The sequence below is a fragment of the Saccoglossus kowalevskii genome, chromosome 2 (genome assembly GCF_978046115.1).
Source record: "Saccoglossus kowalevskii chromosome 2, keSacKowa6.1, whole genome shotgun sequence".
NCBI lineage: Eukaryota > Metazoa > Hemichordata > Enteropneusta > Harrimaniidae > Saccoglossus > Saccoglossus kowalevskii.
In genome coordinates this window covers 3,628,778-3,648,218 of record NC_140642.1, presented here as the reverse complement: position 1 = coordinate 3,648,218, position 19,441 = coordinate 3,628,778, and the positions used below count along the sequence as shown (strand labels likewise).

The following is a 19,441-nucleotide window of genomic DNA, read 5'->3' as shown; positions in this document are numbered from 1 at the left end:
ATATCAGAAAATTGGCTAATTTATGCTAATTAGGTCATTTATATACAAGGATTTCAACCCTAAAGAAATCAGGTCAGTGGATTATCCGAGAGCACCTATGTAGGTTGCATTGATATGTATTGAGTGGTAAATTGGAGATATCTGTGCATAATTAAGATGTAAAGGTTGCATATTAATGATGTGTACTTTTGCATATTAATGATATGTACCTATTTAAAAAAACAATGTCATAAATCTTGATAAAGTCTTTAACATTTAATGTATCGTCATACCATTTTTATTTTGGTGTTGATACTTGACACAACTCAGGTCAATCTAAACAATGAATGAATCAGTCAGTTAAAAACAAGTGAAAGAGACTTCTTTATTATTCTTTGTTAAATGCCCTCCCTGATAAATGAACTGTACATACAAAAGTGGAAAGTTTTTTTTTGTTCGGCTCAAAATTGTAATATAGACAATGTTACCATACATTATAGAAACATAAATATACACATGATATTGTCAAAACACACTTCTAATAATAAGAAAAGAAAAAGAAGGGGGGGGGGGGATAATTGGCCGGCCAGCCAGCCAGGGTACACCATGTTCTCAAGTCAAATCCACACTAAAAGAGCTTTTGTTGCCTTCACAACTCAACTAATATTTCCCTGAACATATACAAATATTTCAGATTAATAAATAACAAATCATGACACAGATCCTTCAACTGTATGCATACAGTGAGGTCAAAACATGTGCAAGAAATAAGCCAAGTAGCGTAAAAACACATGTGTACACTGGCCGCCCATCGTGGAACACATAAAGGTGAAAGAGCATACAAATAGAAAACAAAAATGTATAAAGTCACTCTAACAATTACATATACCATATTTGCTCTGTTATAAGCGCATTTCCAGCACCTACAAGCTCCTAATTACATTTGTTGTATACTCAAACTTACAAATTATTTGTCCAAAGAAACACCTCTGTAGTTTACGCAAGTGCTTGCACTACTAATAGAACAAATATGGAATATATATTTATATATAAGGTAAATAAAATGAAGCATAATTAAAAAGATTTCACATTTCTAGTTTGACTAGTAATACTTGATTTGAAATAAACAGCTCAATTGCTGAGGTTTGGCACAATCTGGATCTTTCTCAGAGCATTTACAAAGACCACTGCAGTAATTCATTATTAGTTTAGGTTATGATACTGTACATATTACACATACTATCTATTCAAACATGATTCACAGTACAACACAATCTTTTATATATGTATTTACCAATTAAAAAAATCATCATGATTAATGACATGGTCCCAATTTTTGGTGCTTTGTTGCAAATCAAACACTGCACATATTCTTGCATAGCTAGCTGAATCTCCCAAATACAGACTTCAAATTTTGGAAGTGACAGCTAAAAGCAGTACAATGTGCAATCTGATGCCTCAGTTTAGTACAATTCTATAAAGAAGCTGATTATATAGGAAGGTTAGATCTTGTGTACAAGACTATTAAGAGTATCACTCTTTGCTATCATTAATTAATTCTTTTTCTGTTTTCAATTGATATTTGTTAGTACATAAACTGCAGTTTAATAGTATGGGATTAATGACTATATAAAACACACAACTTGAGTGCAGAATTTATTGCTGCATGTGTCAATTGTAATCATACTAACATATCACTATTACTGATTATAAAAATGCAAATGTTCCCCAAATCAGTCTTTGCATATTTTGGTACAACCTTGCAAACATTTTATTATAACTACCATGCAATAAACTGGGTTATTAAATAATCACATTGGCTTCCACGACAATAAAACTACAATTAGGCAAAGGCTTACACTCGTGGACAGCGGTGTGTACATTGATAAAGACTAGATGCTAGCGCTGTACTGCCAAGACAGTGAGCACAACATGGAATTAATTTAGATTTAAATATATGGGTATAATATATACATCAAGTTTTTTACATGTTGAAAGTGACACACCCATAAATGTTGCGCAAATAACCTCATTAGAATTTGCATATTGAATGTAATAAATATAAATCTTGTACATAGCCAGAAACTGATAATTTGAGGTGTTTTACTGAAGTAACATGGGAATACATACATTATATCACGGTTTGAAATGTCAGAAGAGCTCTCTACCATTTACTCTTAGTCGGGGTACTACTTGGGCATGACTTTCTGGACTGCATGTCATTGATAACAATAGTCGTCAATAACATACTACCTCCTCTAGTGGATCACAACAGTACAGCTCTGGCAATAAAATGACAACCTAACTAAGCGTCTTTTTTCACTCCCCATGCTTTACACTGCTATCTTGCTGTAGTTTTGAGCATAAAAATCTTCTTGTTTTAAAGCATTTTTGCAGGCACTGCTTAATACACAGACTTTTGCCCTTCAAAGGGTGAGCATCCCCAGAAGACAAAACACAATGAATTGTTTACCATGTGCACCCTTGAATTGAAAATGTAACAACTCCTCACACCTGAAACCACTTGTACACAATAAAGTAGATGCTCACACAGACATGACATCATCATTGCAAAAGCGGGGCCTCTTGACAATACCAGTATTTGAGGTAATCTTCTAGGTAGGGAAGTTGAGGGAAGTGTAAATGGTGTCTGGCTGGGCCAGAACGATTCATGGTAAACTAGGCAGTGATAGGGGTAGGAACAAAACGTAATGACATCAACAATATCATGATGTGTTCTGCTCCTGAGTTTAAGAGGCCCGTGATACTTTCACAAATGTTGTCAGGCTGGGAGGATAGAGAGTACTCAATTCATAATATTTTAGAAAACAATAAGCTATTGTGTTAACCCTGAGTGAATAAACAGACTGTTGCATATCTAAATACATGATTCTCACTGTATACAAATATTAAAACATGGTTTACAGCAATCAAGACATGGAACTGTGGCTGAATTGTTAAAATTCAGGTAGAAATACAACCACTTGCATCTGGACACAGCAACCTGAATATATCAACAATTGTTCCATGCTAATATCCAACAAAAAAACAATCAATTTTCAATTGTTCATGAAATACTTCAAAATCCAACTGCCCATCCCATTTTACCAAACTCTATTTTCATGTAAATGTTTGTTTTAGTCCCAAAAAATTTAATTTATAAAACTTGTTTTGAAGAAAACTGTACACATAATTGAAAGACGCCAAAGCCAAATTTGTAAAATATATATATAAAAAAAGATTTCAAATCTTAAAAACGAAAAGAACCAGCATTAGCAGCAGCATTTGTGAAAATGAACTGAATTCTTGGCTGGCAGTATATGAGTGAGATGAAAGTGGAGTCGACAATGATGGCAATGGACAGAAGGATTTGTATATTGACACCATGTGAAATCAAACAATAGGTTAGAATATTTGTTGTTGACAGCATTTTATGCATAATATCATGTCAGATTATGCATTGGATAAAATTTGAACAGTTTTTTTGTTTTGTTTTCTGAATATTACAAAAAATTGTCTCAGAAATGTGAGGTTTGATATCATGGAAAATAACTGACTATTAATATCATTTTGGTAAGTCAGGTAACGCTTTTTTTCAGAAATTGTGGATTTTGTCACTTTCCCTCAAAATCTGTATGCAACCAGTGAACAATCAAACATTGGGGTATTAGTTAGTTTGCACTAGTAGTGTCAATTACACAACCTCATTGTAACATGGTGTCCCCCCCCCCTCTAAGGTAGTATAAGTGCTTTTTTTCACCTGTGATTACAATTCTATAAAAATAACAGCATATAATTATTATGTTGCATTTTTTTTCCATTCTTCAATTTTCTTTAAAAAAATCAACAGAACAATAACAAAATTAATAACAAAACTAAAATATTATGACAGAATACATGGACAAATGGAAAACATGGGCATTGAATCATCAGATAATAATAATAACATTACAACATCATTCAGAATCACAGCTATATCATAATCAATGTCCAGTCAAGCTTCTTGTGCCAGACAAGAAATTTCAATAATTATGTTACATATGGGCTTGCAGGACTAACATTGAGAATTTCAGTTCAGAATTTGTTTAAATATACATAAAGACTGCATGTATTCTCAACACTTTAGCAGTAAACTTACTCTCAGTCATGACTGACTCATTAATATATACTCAAGGCACATATTGAAATAAATTGAGATATATTAGAGTAGAATAATTGCTTGACACCTTGACTGGCTTGTTATAATGTATTGCTTCAGCTCGTAGCCATATCAAAGGTATGCATGGTTGCCAAGGAGACAACTTGTTTACACACACATCACACACTTTATATCAGCACTATGAAAGCTATAAAAACTCCATTTCCAACTCTGTTATTGTGGGCTGTTTAGGGGGTGGCGGTCTTGGCGTGACGAGTGGTAACGTGCTGTCGGCACTTTCTCCTTCCATCTCTTCATCCAATAAAGTCTTGCGGTGGATTGTGATAGTTTCTGGTTCAAAATGTACTCTTCCTTGTGTAGGTGTGCTTGCATCACTAGATTCACTGTAATTTCTACTCATGGTTGTCAGGTTTCCTGCAAAACAACAATTTCAAGAAATGTAAATCTATCGAGAAATAAAACACCAAATAATATCCAGGCTTCAATAAGTAGTACAATATGAAACACGACCCCAATTCTAAGACACTTCTGCAGTTTTGATTTCTTAGAAATCAAGTTTTTGTTTTGATTCACTATACGCATTATATGAACTACTGTTGATCATATTGTCTAATATTCAGAAAAATTAAAAGCTTGATACAATTATAAATGTTTATACAACAGGACCCGGAATAGTTCAGCAATCATTCAATCAATGCATGTTGCAAGATCAAACAAAAGTTTGAAATTCAAGTCCACTGAGATTTAATAATATGTTTTACAAACAACTGAAAGTGCCTGTGAAAAACTTACTACCCCGATGTCCATACTTATTGGTATGTGAATGTTATCATAGTTTATATATCTATGCACAAAATAAATATTTTAATGAAAAAGTTGTCTACTATCAGTAACTTATTGCGTTTTACAACAAGGCTTCTCATTAGTCCTAATTTGCATACAAGGTAGTCTTGACCTCACCAGAGGACATTGCTGTAGTGCATAGAGATGGTAGTAAGACTGTGACGTGGTTGTAGAGAATGCTTCTGTGAACTTAAAATATCTAAAAAACAACTTCTTGGCTGACAAATATCAAGCTATATTATCAATACAATGAAAACTTGATTTAGTTATGGGAAATTGACTAATCATTAATCAAATTAAGAAATTAATATGCACAGATTTTTACCTAAAACTAATCAAATCTAATGTACCAAGTTTCATCAAAATCTAATGAGTGGTTCATTAGATATCAGTGGAACAGTCATGGAACAGCTAAAAATTAGCTAATTATCATGCAAATTAGGTAATTAATACTCATGGTTTTTACCAAAACCCACAGTTCCTCTATCCCCGGTCTGGAAACGCTTCGCAGTCTATTTTCCCAATGACAAAGAGCCACGAAGCTGAGCGTACACTAACTTTAACACTGTGATCACAAACTTTAAACAGAACAGAACATATTATCGTGATTTGTCAAAATACAAACATCTGAGAAAAAAACTAACCGCATCACTAAAAGGTTAATGTACAAATCTATTCACAATAAAAACAAAGTATGGTTGAACGTAGTTTTCATACTATAAAATGGGCCAACCCGCTGACTCGAGTCGAGCAAGTTAGTAAATCAAAAACAAAATGGCGTTCGTAAATAAATTCTCATCGAGACGAAAAAAAAAGTCTGTCTACTCAATTTTTGGCAGTGCTAAAGAATTGATACTGCAGGATCTTATTCTTAGAGACATGATGCCACCAGCATTGTAAACTACATCCCAAATATATGCTTGGAAACAAAAATAATGACACGAAAATTCGAATGGCAATGAATCGGTGAGAGGCCATCTTTATTTTGAATGGAAAAAGTGATGCCTAAATATGATATGCATACTGTATATAATATAATAAAACAAGCACAATAAACCGATTCACCAACTACAACTAGGTTTAAACTATCCAATAAATGAAAAAACATTGATCTTTCTAAAACACATGACGAATAGAAGGGCCCAACCGGTCAAGGTTGTCAGACGTGTTCCAAGTTGCGGTCCTCGACTGAGTCCCTCAAATTTAAGTGCGATATTCCCGAATAATAATGTCAATATGCCACTATAGAAAGACTTGCCGGCTAAAGACTTGTGTCGAGCTTCTAAGTCTATATAAATTATCAAAATATATGTTTTTTTCGGTTGTAAAAACTAGAACATGAAGGGAACAATGAATCGTTCGTTTCAATAGAATGTTCTGATATCAAGAGACAATGCTTCGCAGAAAGCCATACCCAGCGCAGTCCGAGCACAGCGGGAAATTAGACAATAGCTGTTTCCAGACCGGGGATAGAGGGACTGTGCAAAACCTAATCAAATCTGCGCATTGGCCCAGAGCATCTATGCACCAAGTTTCATCAAAAAAGGATGTATGGTTCTTGAGATATTAGTGGAACAGACGGACACACACACACACACATACATACACATACAAATACAGACAGACTAACTGCAAAGACTCCCATTGTGAGCTTTGCACACGGGAGTCAGAAATAAAGTGTCACAAAATTAAACATTTTAGTCATGTTGTACTGTACAAAATTGTCTGATAACAATCACCATATTATCAAAACGTGAAATTAAATCAATTTAACCCAAGACTCAAACTTGCTTCGAGCAATGCTTAGATCATAATCTATAAATAGAATATTAGACCTTCAGCAAGCATGGTCACTATTTTGAACAGTAAATCGTGAAATACAGACGCATTCAATGACCTGATACATGAATGCACATATTTCATTCAACGATCACTGTGTGTAGGGTTTTGGAAGAAACAAGACAATTTGTTTCCCCAAGTGTTCTTAATTTAAATTTTGGTAGTTTCCTTGTAGTCTATTTAAACACAGTATAGGATCTCATTATATAGGCTCCCTGCATATTTCCATTCATAGGAAGGCGAAAATTCAAGACAATTGATTCAATATGTTAGCAGACATTATTTTGGTATCTAGTTTTAAATTTCACCTGCCAAAGTCACTTAGTAAACACCAATCATATTTTAGCAGTTGCATGCCATTTTTTTTCGACTTTGACAACACTCTGGACATAGTTTAAATTATCTCTGCTATTTATAATTTATACTTTTTCTAATAAGAACATTCTAAACATTCTATGCATAAGAGAGAATGAGCTTCAGAGTAGCAGTGCACATGTTTTTGGTTCTTTTCATTATTGATAAATTTACTGTAACTGTAAATACCCACTCTCACTATAAATCGTGGGGTTACAATGCTAGCTTCAATTACAATTTTTATGGTACAAGGAACTCAAGAAAGTAGCCAGGAACTAAGTACTTGGTTGACATGTTGTTGCTTTCCAGTACAATAGACACAGACACAATCCATGCTTTCAGCAACTTATCAAGTAACACTGTGGCTATTAAGTTACTGTACTGTAATTTCACTATTTTGTTTAAAAACAAAGTCGTTCATTGGTTTATTCTTCTGTTAAGAAACATCAATGTAAAACAATCGGTGTTCTGCAGCACTGTATTCAGAGCCAGTTTGTAAAAATACACTTCCATGTGTTAGGCCAATTTGGAGTATTAAAGAAAGTTGTTCAAGTTTTCACACTGGATGTAATTTTGAAGAGTTTTTTTGAGCTACTGAATACTACACATAGTGCCCTGTTAATGCCTATACAATGATGTATCTCTAAGTCATAGTTGAAGCTTGAAATCATGACAACACATAGCTTATTGACGCTGTTATTTTCCCCCATTCATTTTAGCTACTGTAAAACATGTTTAAATAGCTACATGTCATTTTAGCTAATTTGACTCCATGCATGAATTAACTGAATCTTAATTTAGCTAAAGTGCCAAAAATCTCGTTGTGAGAAGATACTTTATTCTAAATTAGTGACATCTTGACATGTTTTACAATATATTTATGGAGGCTTTCAACAGGCAATGTGTTAACTAGAAAAACGTGGCGTTTCTCAAAACCTGACCACAACATAACATTTCATTTCAGTATTATAGATTGATTCAAACCATAATTTGTGAGTTATGAAACTAAGTCTACATTGTTAAGGACCTGATGAACAAGGACTGAAATGAAAGTTTGTTATATAAGAAATGATGGCGGGGAAGGTGGGTGATTGGAAGACAAGTATTTCTATATTTTATACTACATTATTAATGACAACCGAAGAGAAGAGGATTCTTGGAGACAATATCAAAAGATGAGAACAGGATATGTAAACACAATTCAAGCATCAGTCAGTGGTTGTACATTGACCAAACTGACAGGATGACTAAACAGAATATTAACCCTTTCAAAGCCAATGTAATCTTTGGTCAAAATTAGGTGATCTGCAGAATTTGTTTCCAAATTATTCCAAAAATTGTTATTAGGATTTTTAGGAAATTATGTACTTCAGTCAAAGAAGAGTTTGACAAGTAGGTATTTGGTGGATATTATATGTAGGTATTTTGGAGGAAATTTGTTACAAGTCATTTTGACAAATTATATGTCAATCACGAGAGGGTTAATACGAATTATGTTTCTATATCCCAGAATGATCTTTTAAGATTGGACCCAGCAGACCCACCTTCTTATGATACCATCTGACAGTATGCAGCCTATAGTAACTATAACTCAGTAACTTTCACTGCAATTTAACAAAAAAAAAACAGGAATTTGTAAACATGCAAAGCAGGCCAGAGATGCAAGGCAGAAGACATCAAGATCATGGGCGACAGTTTAACTTACCAGTTGTCGGCGTTTTGCTAGGCGATGCTTTTATAGTAGATGTTGTCGAATACCGAGATGGTGAGGGGTATCTTGTTTTCGAACCTAGTGGCCGCGGACGTGCTTGAATCTCCAATGTTCGGGGTCTTTCGGGTACAGTGCTCTCGGGACTGAAAACTGATATTAAAGACGAGAGGGTTATTATACTGTGTGGTTGTTTTCTATTTAAGATTGGCAGTAATGTATGTTATCCAATTAATTTTGGCAGTTATATTCGTAAGCATTAATTTATAGTTAGTACTCATGTTATCCACAACAAACAGTGCTAACTACAGACACAATTTCAAGTGACCATGCCCCTTTAGTGAGCCAAATGCAAACATGTTCAAACATGCTGTCTTAGTATGATGAACAGTATCAATACTGGGAAACCATTCTCTGCAATGTTATGTACCAGGTTTTAAATGATTTGCACACATAACCGAAGCACTCAGATACTAACTTGCTGGATATACTGTCTATGCCCTTTGTAATAGTTGATGCAATTTTCTGTTGACAAAGGCATTTCAAATATGCAGCTTATGTGAATGAGCAAACATACAGAACTGAATATTTTGTAAAACAAGAATAAATCCTTATGAAAAGGAAATAACATGACAGGTAAACTTACTTCCGCTGGATCTTCTGGGAGGTGGGAGTGGTGGGTCAGGAAAACGAGGTGACATGTCAGTACCATTGCCTGCATTTATGACTTCCTCTTTTCTAGTTGGAACAAAGATAGGTCCACTTGCGTCTGAGGGTGTTTTAAAACTACCAATACTGCCATCGGATGAAGTGCGTCGATGTGACCGCACTGGAGGTTGAGGTTTGGGTTGTGCGTAATTGAACTGAGCAGCAACATCATTAACAAATTTCAGAGTCGGCTCATCTTTATATGCAAAGGCAGCATTCTCTTTAACAGTCACTGGAGTCTTTTGAGGATCAAACACTGTATAAGATTCTTGTCTCTTGAAGTCTGGGGATGAATTCTCTGAAGATATTGGGGACAGCTGTATTAACCGCGCTGTGGAAGAAGCCGACGGAGTTGGTGATGCACCAATGGCATCATAAGGCATCCGTGAAGAACCCCCAATAAATGATGATGGTCTTTGGTCCGTACCAGTAGCATCATTATCCAGCACAGTGACAGGGCTAAAGCGTTCTCGTTCCTGATCTACAGATCCACTTTGGTAAATTGCTAGATTCACACCACGAATGTCAAATCCAATGGCAACAGACGCCAGGATAGCCGCTGCACCATAAAGTCCTATTTCAGTGCGTCTCTTCACTGCTCGCAGGGTGTTACTTGGTGAATCTCTGTCATCTTGAGGTATATCTTTCCAATGTTTTGGCATTCCAAGCTCATCTGGCCATTCATCCTCCTCATATTCTAGGGAAAAATTAGACACTGTGAAAATCAGTAGCATCTACAACAGAGGTGCATATCAAAACTTCCTGAGAAGCGCTTGCAATTATGTTAGCAAACAAAATTTTAAGAATATATTATTTACAATACAATATTTTAAGAATAGTTTATAGTTGTATGTTTCAACCAAGCTGTAAACTATCAACATTTTTTAGTCAATTTAACAAGTTTATATAGAAAGTCTAGTTGTATAAATTGAAAGAGAGATGCAAATAATGATTAGCCATTGCAAGATTGAAAGTGAGAAAGTACCTGATTCCTGTACACAACTGAATCCTGGGGTAGGTCCATAGCTCCTGAGTGTTTTGCCAAGATTAGGTGCACTGCTAGACCACATTTTACTATTTCCATCAGCCAATGAGCGTAGTTTGGCAGCCTGTTTCCGTCTTTCCTTCTCACGTTGGTGAACAGAGCTTGGTCCCCATGTTTTGCCTTTTACCTGAGGTTTGTTTCCTGGGGGTACTATGAACAGAAAAGGTGGATACAGTTAACACATCTATGTGTGTTCATTTAATAGAATTTCTTTGAAAGAAGGTGCTAGCTAGGTAGGTAGATTACTTACATGCTATAGCTCTGAGCCTTGGTAAAGGACTTGCAGGAGGGCTATGAGGGCTATCTGGACTATTAGGAAGCCGAGGACCTCTCCTTTCTGGAGGAGGCGACGGACGAACAGTAATCTTGTGCTGAAAATCTGAAAAACAAATGACAGACAGTGCTGAGTCGTACATTCAGTATGGTCTATGGGTGATTATGAGAAGTTCATAAAGTCAATTGTTGTTAAATTTCAGGGTATGCTTCAAACAGTGATGAAATGTAAATGTTTCATACATCTACATGTCATGTCCACCAGAGGACATACTTTTATGTTACTGATGTTTCATCAGAACATCATAAATGCTGTAACTGTATGAACACATCATTTGTAATTCCAGACACTGGTGATACATGATTTCACAGTCCATAAACATCTGATTCTGTGAGCATCATTAACTGTTAATCAATCGTGCAAGAGTTTACTCACCAGAAGGCATACTGATTCTTTTTCCACCTTCCTTTTTCAGTTTGAGTCTACCTTTTTTAAATTTTCCTTTTCGCTTCTTTGGTGTTGGTTTATCTTGCTGTTGCTGTAAAATCATGATGTTCAGTTCTCGTTCAAGCAAGTCTATCTCCCTTTCGGCTAGCTCCTGTTCACGTTTCTTGAGACACTCTTCTTGTAGTTTCTGCTGTAAAGCAGCTTTGGAGAGCTCTTCTTCTCGTGAACGTAACTCCTGTTATGCAAACAACCAATAAAATATGCAACTGAAATACTTGTGTATTGAATCAAGTAAGCTTTTTTTTCTGTCCAAAGAGCTAAGGTCAATGACATAGAAGTAAAGAAGAAATAGTTCAGACAAAGGGTTGACAAATGTCATACTAAGTATAGTACACTGTGGGCTTAATCAGAAAGTACCATTACTACAAAACTCAACAAATGATGTGTAATTCAGACTGTCACATCCATGTGTATCATAAATAATACCGTCATCATATCTACCTCATTATTACCCTGGTAATAAAATTACCTAGATTAGTTAATTAAATGCGCTCAAGCATTCTGCTCTTCAGAGATGTATAATTTTTAAAACCATTCCACTGATCTAAAATCTTCAGATTTATTGTCAGATTGTCTTAGATTGTCTTTGTAAGTACATAAAGTACTGATCCGATTTGTTCACATAGTATTTATTTGTATAAGTACTTGTTTGTGATTTTTTTGACCCCTGTCTGTTAATGTGACTTGCTCTGTTGGTCTTCCTTAAAATAAATAAAATAATACTAAATAAATTCTAGTTATCAACACAAACATACACATATAGCAAAACAATCTGTATTGGATAAGTGAAATTGGTGATTTGCATATGCAAATTAGAAAAATAAACAGGATATCCTGTATTTTCAGTGTTTTATTGTACAGTCAACATCAAATGCAAATTTGGTAATTAACAACACAAATTGATGATAACCGATACCCTATAGATGTGAGAAGGTGGTGAATCATGTGATGTAGGGGATTAAATAACAGATTGACTTATCTCTTGTACAAACAAAGTTTTACATGCACTCTATGTGAACCATGCACTCTATGTGTAGTTGTACAACAAGAAGATGAAAGTGGAATGGACTTATTGTAAACAGTTTCTGTTGCTGGTACACAAAACAAGCAATACCAAAAAGCAGTCCTGTTGCATATTTTAAGATTTGACTTTGACTTAATGAATATCCTTGGATAAACTTGATGATTTATTTTACAATAAGCAATAAAGTGCCATTACCTTTTCTTTCATCTTAAGTTCTTGAAACATAGCTTCAATTTCCACTCTCCAGTCTTCTTGCATGGAATGGAATGATTCATATGGTGTATTGATAAAAGAAGATTCAGCAATTTCATTTAGTTGGTCCAAAATTTCATGGAATGATGGCCGTTTATGAGGATCTGCATGCCAGCATTCTGAAAGAAAAATTGAGAATAATAATAATCATGATCAAAGAAAGCTTAGAAAGAACTCCCGTGTGCTGAGAGTATTGAAGACACATTAAAAATTAATTAAAAATTACTTGTACTTGAGATATTGATGGAATAGCTGAAAACTAATTATGTAAATCAGGTAACTGATATGAACAGATTTAAGTGTAAAACTAATAAGGTTTGCACAATGTACCAAGTTTCATTGAAATGTGATTAGAACCCCAAAAATATTAATTCTTATGCTAATTAGAGAGTTAATATGAACAGATTTTAACCCAAAATTAATCAGGATGTCTATTGTCCTAGAGCATTTTTATGTACCAAGTTTTATTCAAATGTGATGATCAATACTTGAGATATCAGTATTAATTAATTATGTTAATTAAGTGATTAAGAAGCATACATATTTACCAAAAACTAATATGGTGTATAGTCCTAGGTTCATTGAAATGTGATGGGTACTCTTTAAAAGTTTCATTGAAATCCAATGAGTGGTTTGTAGACATCAGTACAACAGCCATATACAGCAAAAAATTAACTAATTATGCAAATTAGGTAATTAATAGGCACAATTATTTATTCCAAAATTAATCAGGTCTCTGCATAGTCCTAGAAAATGTCGCAAGTCTCATTGAAATGTGATGATTAATACTTGAGATATCAGGTGAAAAGCTGAAAATTAACTAATTATGCTAATAAGGTGATTAATATGCACAAATATTTACCCGAAAACTAATTAGGTCTCTGCACAGTCCTCAAGTAACTATGTACCAAGTTTCATTGAAATGTGATCATTACTACTCGAAATATCAAAAGCTGAAAATTAATTAATTATGCAAATTAGGTAATTAATATGTACTGATATTACCCTAAACACTACCAGGTCTGTGCAGTGTCATATGACATCTATGTACCAAGTTTTATTGAAATGTTATGATTAGTACTTGAGATATCAGTGGAAAAGCCGAAAATTGATTAATCATTATGTAAATTAGCTAATTAATAATATTAACAGATTTTTACCCAAAACTAATCAAATCTGCGCATTAGTTCAGAGCATCCATGTGCCAAGTTTCATTGAAATCCAATGAGTGGTTCTTCAAATATCAGTGGAACAGTCATGGAACAGCTTGAAATCAGTTAATTATCATTCAAATTAGATAATTAATATTCATAGATTTTTACCAAAACCTAATCAAGTCTGCGCATTATCCCAGAGCATCTATGTACCAAGTTTCACCAAAATTTGATTAGTGGTTCTTGAGATAACGGTGGAACAAAAAAAGTGACATACATACATACATACATACATACAGACATACAGACATACAGACAGGGTAACTGCAAAGACTCCCTTTTGTGCTTCGCACACAGGAGTCAAAAACTAACAAGCAGCCTCTCGGCTGAAATAGCTCCGCTGTTAGCAATGCACATTACAATTAAAGAACTGAAGATATTAAAAAATGTACAAAATGTATAGTATTAAAGCAACTGGACTTGTGGTTTTCAATAAGAAGTCGAAAATACCACTTTTTACCAAAAATTACAAAAATATTCACTAAAATTATTGAATTAAAGATATCATCATGAAATGAACAAATCTGAGAGAGGTCCACTAGTAGTACCTAGATATGTAATTTCAAAAGCAATTGGACTTGCGGTTTTCAACAAGTTGAAAATATCACTTTTTACTAAAAATTACAAAAATATTCATGAAAATTAGAGAATTAAAGATATCATCATGAAATGAACAAATCTGAGAGAAGTCCACTAGTAGTACCTAGATATGTAATTTCAAAGCAATTGGACTTGCGATTTTCAACAAGAAAAAAGTTGACGACGACGACAACCGACAATCTGTAATACTATAAGCTCCGCGGAGCTAAAAACATCATGGCGAAAATTTCATTGAGAGTTCGTATGATCGAAACTATTCCACAACGAAGATAATGATATAGATCTTGTATTTTGTATTTGACCGTTTCCCCACAGATTCTACCCATTTTAAAACCGTAAATTCAGACAGTACAAATGTATGTTTATCATATTGTAATAAAATATGTGTACTTAAATGAACATGTTCAGGCCCCTGGGCTTATGGTATGTGAAGTACGGTAATAGAGATTCAAGAAAACATCAATGTCTTATTTGCATACTGACTACTCCCTTCTTTGAAATATTCTATTCAACCATGAAGGAATGTACAACTGGTTCTCGTAGTATGTTTGTTTACCAACATGCTCATTCAGTTAACTATCAGCACTTTAAAAATGATTGCTAAATATAAGATGAGCAAATTATCAAAATGTATATGTATGACATGACTATATCATAAGAATTTCACTTCCTACACAGATAATGTGCAGAAAAGATTAGTTTTTAGTTAAAATTCATGCATATCAATTACCTAATTTGCATTATAATAGCCTAATTTTCGCTGTTCCACTGACATCTCATGAAACACAATTCAATAAAATTTGGTACAGGTACATTAGTACTCTGATTAAAATCTCTGACCTGACAGGTGAAGTTTTTTATTAACCAATCAAAATGATGTGTTGTACCAACACAATTCTCTTGAAAGCATTCTGGTAATGCAATGCGGAAGTGAATTATCGATGTTGAAGTATGAACTGATGGAATTGATCTCGGCATAAAAAATGCAGTCGGACAAATATGGTAAGCTAAAAATTGCATTGGTTGTATCATCAAAATATTGATAAAATAGAGCAAATACAGTATCAGAAGTACCAAATTTTCAAAGTACTCACCCTCCATGATTCTTGAGAATGGTGAAGGGCATGTAGAGGGTATCGGCAGTGTGAGTTTATTGACAGCTACACCATATGCTACTGCTAAGCCATCAATACCCTTGTATGGTAATTGACCAGTAAGTAATTCCCATAATAGCACACCAAAACTACAAGATAAACAGATCATAGCATTTAGATTATAGGTGCTGGTAATCATTCTTTGAGAATTAGCTTTTTTTAGGCACAAATCAAACATTTTATGAAAAAACAAAAGCACAATTTTAATCCTTTAAAGACCACAAAATAAACCTGCAGAATTGTGTTCATACTTTTCACAAATTTTGACAGAGACATGTAAGTTATGGAAAATGTGAAAAATGTTTAACTAATATTTAGGTGGCAAAATTTAGGAGGCGCATCAATTTTAGAAAATTTGACCAGAAACTTTTTTGTCTGCATCTTACGCTTGCATGTACAATGATGTAAATGTATATATATACATGCACAAAGCTAAAGAGTTTATGGTTATATCAACAGTCAATGTATAGAGTACAATGTGACCCTGCATTCACAATGAACGACCTTACCTCCACACATCACTAGCTCTTGAGAAAATAGACGTCTTAATGACCTCAGGAGCCATCCAAGCATATGTCCCTGCAGCACTCATACGAGTTGTCTTGTACAATTCCCTGGCAAGACCAAAGTCTGTGATCTTCAATGTTTTATTTGTAAGTTCATTATTGTCTATTTTTTCACTAAGTAGAACTGAAATATATGCAAAAATAAAAGTACAATTAAAAGGACATCAAGAACACAATCAAGGGTACATGGAACCTTGAAAAGAAACCATCAACAATAGTATTGTTGGAACAAGTCAATACAAGCAAGCAAATAGTGCACATGGAATGTTTACTATGCTACAACGAGAAAAGCAGTTAACAGAAGTATGGTGGCACAAATAATGACCAGTATTATAATTACAGTAATATAGAATACTGTGGAATACTTTATTTTCGCTGGAATTAATTTTCGCTGAAAAGGCTTATTGGGCGTTTTGCTTGTAATTTATTTTCACTGATTTTTGACGAGTTTAATGTGAAATATAGGAAAAAAAGTACATTCGCTGCATTTTATTTTCACGGAATCACCCCTTCAGCGAAAATAGCAAAAATAAAGTATTCTACAGTATTCAGTTTTATCAAAAAGTTATTACATTCATGGTAACTCATGACAAATAAAATTGCCATTAGGACAACTGTATAGTAAATCACTTGCCTTAACGGATCATAGTAAATATATAAACAACATGTACTTCAGCCTTGACACTAATTGTCTGTGACGAGACAATATAACAAAATAGGATCAATTATGTTTTAGGTAGATCCAATTATGAGAATACAGGTAAAAGTATTTTGTGCCAGAATTGGCAATTCCTATCAGTATGCATTCAGGGTTCTCCCTACTAATATTATATAATAAGAGCTTAAAGCTTAATAATCCTAATAATGAATATAACAGAGGTAATTAATATAGGTTAGTCTATTGTTATGCAAATTAGCCACAGGGAGAACACTGGGCCATTTATATATTCATTCTAAAATGATGGGTTATTTTCCAGATAATGGGTGACATACTCATATTTTATATTTATTTATTGTTCAATTTAAGAGCATAGCTGAACAGCAAATCAAGCAGACAACAGTATTGACCTGTTTAAAAACCGAACAGTTTCTTAATCCTATTGGAGATCAGTTTAGAAAAGTTTCACTGAATATATCTTAAAGAACTTCAGAGTTTAAAATGAAAGTACTTGCATGTATGTCTAAATATGTGAAATAAAACTTTCTTGTATTCTTTTAGTACTAGATGAGGTGAACACATTTGCATAAATATGATAGGCAAATGACATTAATAATTTGCATAACACTAGTGTACTCAATAAAGTAACATTCTGATAGAGAATATTCTTTTAGTGTTGTTACACTGAGGTGTCCCTACACTAAAGATTACAATGGAACAAGGTCATCTGCTGAACAATCATCATAGTTTATGAGTATCTAAAGATGTTACAATTCTCTATCATTAATCATAAAAACAGCACATACTTATCAGCATTTTAATGAGATTTGAAAGCAATATAGAAAGTTTTCTAGAAATCCATGCTGAAATGCATGTACATCACTTCTAATCACATACTACTTGTGTATGTTATGATCTCAGTATTTAGCTATCAATAACCTCTAAATAGGACAGGTATTTTTTAGATGAATCATTGTTTAACCTTGGGAAGGAAATTTGGATTTTTAGTAGGATAGATACAGTATAGAATGAAATGAGCAAGCAAGTAAAATATACCAATATTTGTATATAGGCATATAATATCAAAATTTTATTCACAACCAACTAACTTTCAAAAACCTGGTGTGACCACCTAAGTGTTGGTTTCCACTGTTCAGTTGCATTCTTCCCATTATAGAGGTCATGGGACTACAAACAATGGCTGCCATTTTCAAAGCAATACTGTATACAAGATGCCACAGGTGTTTGTCCTATATCTCAGATATGTAGGCCATCTAACTACCAACAAATTCATCCTACAGTTGCTAGCTTGAATCAAAGGTATGCACTAGAATTTATTTTACCATGATTTTTTATTTTTTATGAATTAACAATACCTACCATTACTAGATTTAAGATCCCTGTGAATGAGAGGCACTGGTGCTTCGCAGTGAAGATAATTCATTCCTCTGCATATCTGTAACGCCCAGTCAACAAGAATATCTGGCGGTATATGCCGACCGTATAGTACTCTGTTCAATGCGCCACCTCGGGCATATTCAAGTACAAGACAAAGATTTGGTTCTTTCAAACATACACCCTTCAGGTGTATAATATTTGGATGCGAAAGTATACAAAATAATTTAGCTTCTTGGCGAACACTTTCCATCGTTACACTTATATCCTCGTCAGGGTCATGTCGAGCAGCTTTGACAGCAACTTCTTCATCTCTCCAAATCCCGCGGTATACTTTTCCAAACCCCCCTGCACCAATAACTTCACTTAGAATTAATTCATTAAAATTCATTTCAAAAGGTATGTGTATATCCCTTCTATTATTTCCGAAGCCCTTATTCCCCACAGTATTAAGGGTTTGTCTGACGTGATGATATACATAGTTACTAGGAAATACACCGATCTTTTCTTTCAGCTTGCCAGTCCACCAACCATCATCGCCAGATATTTTATAATCCCGAGAAAGGACCTCGATAAGGTCTCCTTGTCTAAAACTCAGCTCGTCTTCCGCCCCTGCCTCGAAGTCGAACATCGCTGTCCAAAATTGGCTCAGCATGTTGGCACTGCGATTACGGTGATCCATTGGGCAGAGAGCAGGGCATTAGAAAACGCGTTTCAATAGGCTAAGATTGGCGCCACACAGGAAGCCACTGCTTCTGAGTGTATATTGACAATCTATCATACACTGCTTGCAAAGTTGGTCAAGCGGGGATAGACACTTTTTCACGTCGTCCGAAGGAATTACCTGGGTGAACGTCCTATCGACTCGGAACAATTTGAGATACATTACAATTTTATGAAGACATTCCTTTGTATCCTATGAGCTCGGTGATCTTCTGGTAGTATCGTAGAGTCTAGTAAAAAACCCATATCTCCTCGATTTTGATAGCGACGACGAGTGTGTCCGCCATCTTACATTGTATGTACTTTGACCTGCCAAACAGGGCGTCAGAATAAATGAGCACTGATTGGCCAATATGGTCATGTGACGGATAAAACTCGTGGAAAAAGCACGTTCTACACCCTTTTCAACGACTTTTCCTGTTTTTGTGCAATATCATAC

General features: G+C 34.5%; 1 protein-coding gene across 1 annotated transcript; it reads right to left on the bottom strand.

Annotated features, from left to right (window-relative positions):
- Nucleotides 1-339: 339 nt before the first annotated feature.
- LOC100366440 (mitogen-activated protein kinase kinase kinase 9-like) lies at nt 340-19,314 on the bottom strand. The gene is made up of 10 exons (XM_002731545.4): nt 18,265-19,314; nt 16,170-16,350; nt 15,601-15,749; nt 12,636-12,811; nt 11,345-11,591; nt 10,886-11,014; nt 10,576-10,785; nt 9,529-10,287; nt 8,880-9,035; nt 340-4,552 (listed from the first exon to the last, which is right to left on the bottom strand). Exons 1-10 carry the CDS (start codon nt 18,959-18,961, stop codon nt 4,326-4,328), a joined length of 2,931 nt encoding a protein of 976 aa, XP_002731591.3. The 5' UTR covers nt 18,962-19,314; the 3' UTR covers nt 340-4,325.
- Between the last annotated feature and the right edge of the window lie 127 nt (nt 19,315-19,441).

What these genes read in the sequence shown, in the direction of transcription:
- LOC100366440 (XM_002731545.4), bottom strand. Translation starts at nt 18,961, where the DNA reads ATGGATCACCGTAATCGCAGTGCCAACATGCTGAGCCAATTTTGGACA. An exon ending in AGAGCTAGTGATGTGTGGAG is followed by an intron (nt 15,750 to 16,169) that starts GTAAGGTCGTTC and finishes TTTATCTTGTAG; the next exon opens with TTTTGGTGTGCTATTATGGG. An exon ending in AAGGCTCAGAGCTATAGCAT is followed by an intron (nt 10,786 to 10,885) that starts GTAAGTAATCTA and finishes TTCTGTTCATAG; the next exon opens with TACCCCCAGGAAACAAACCT.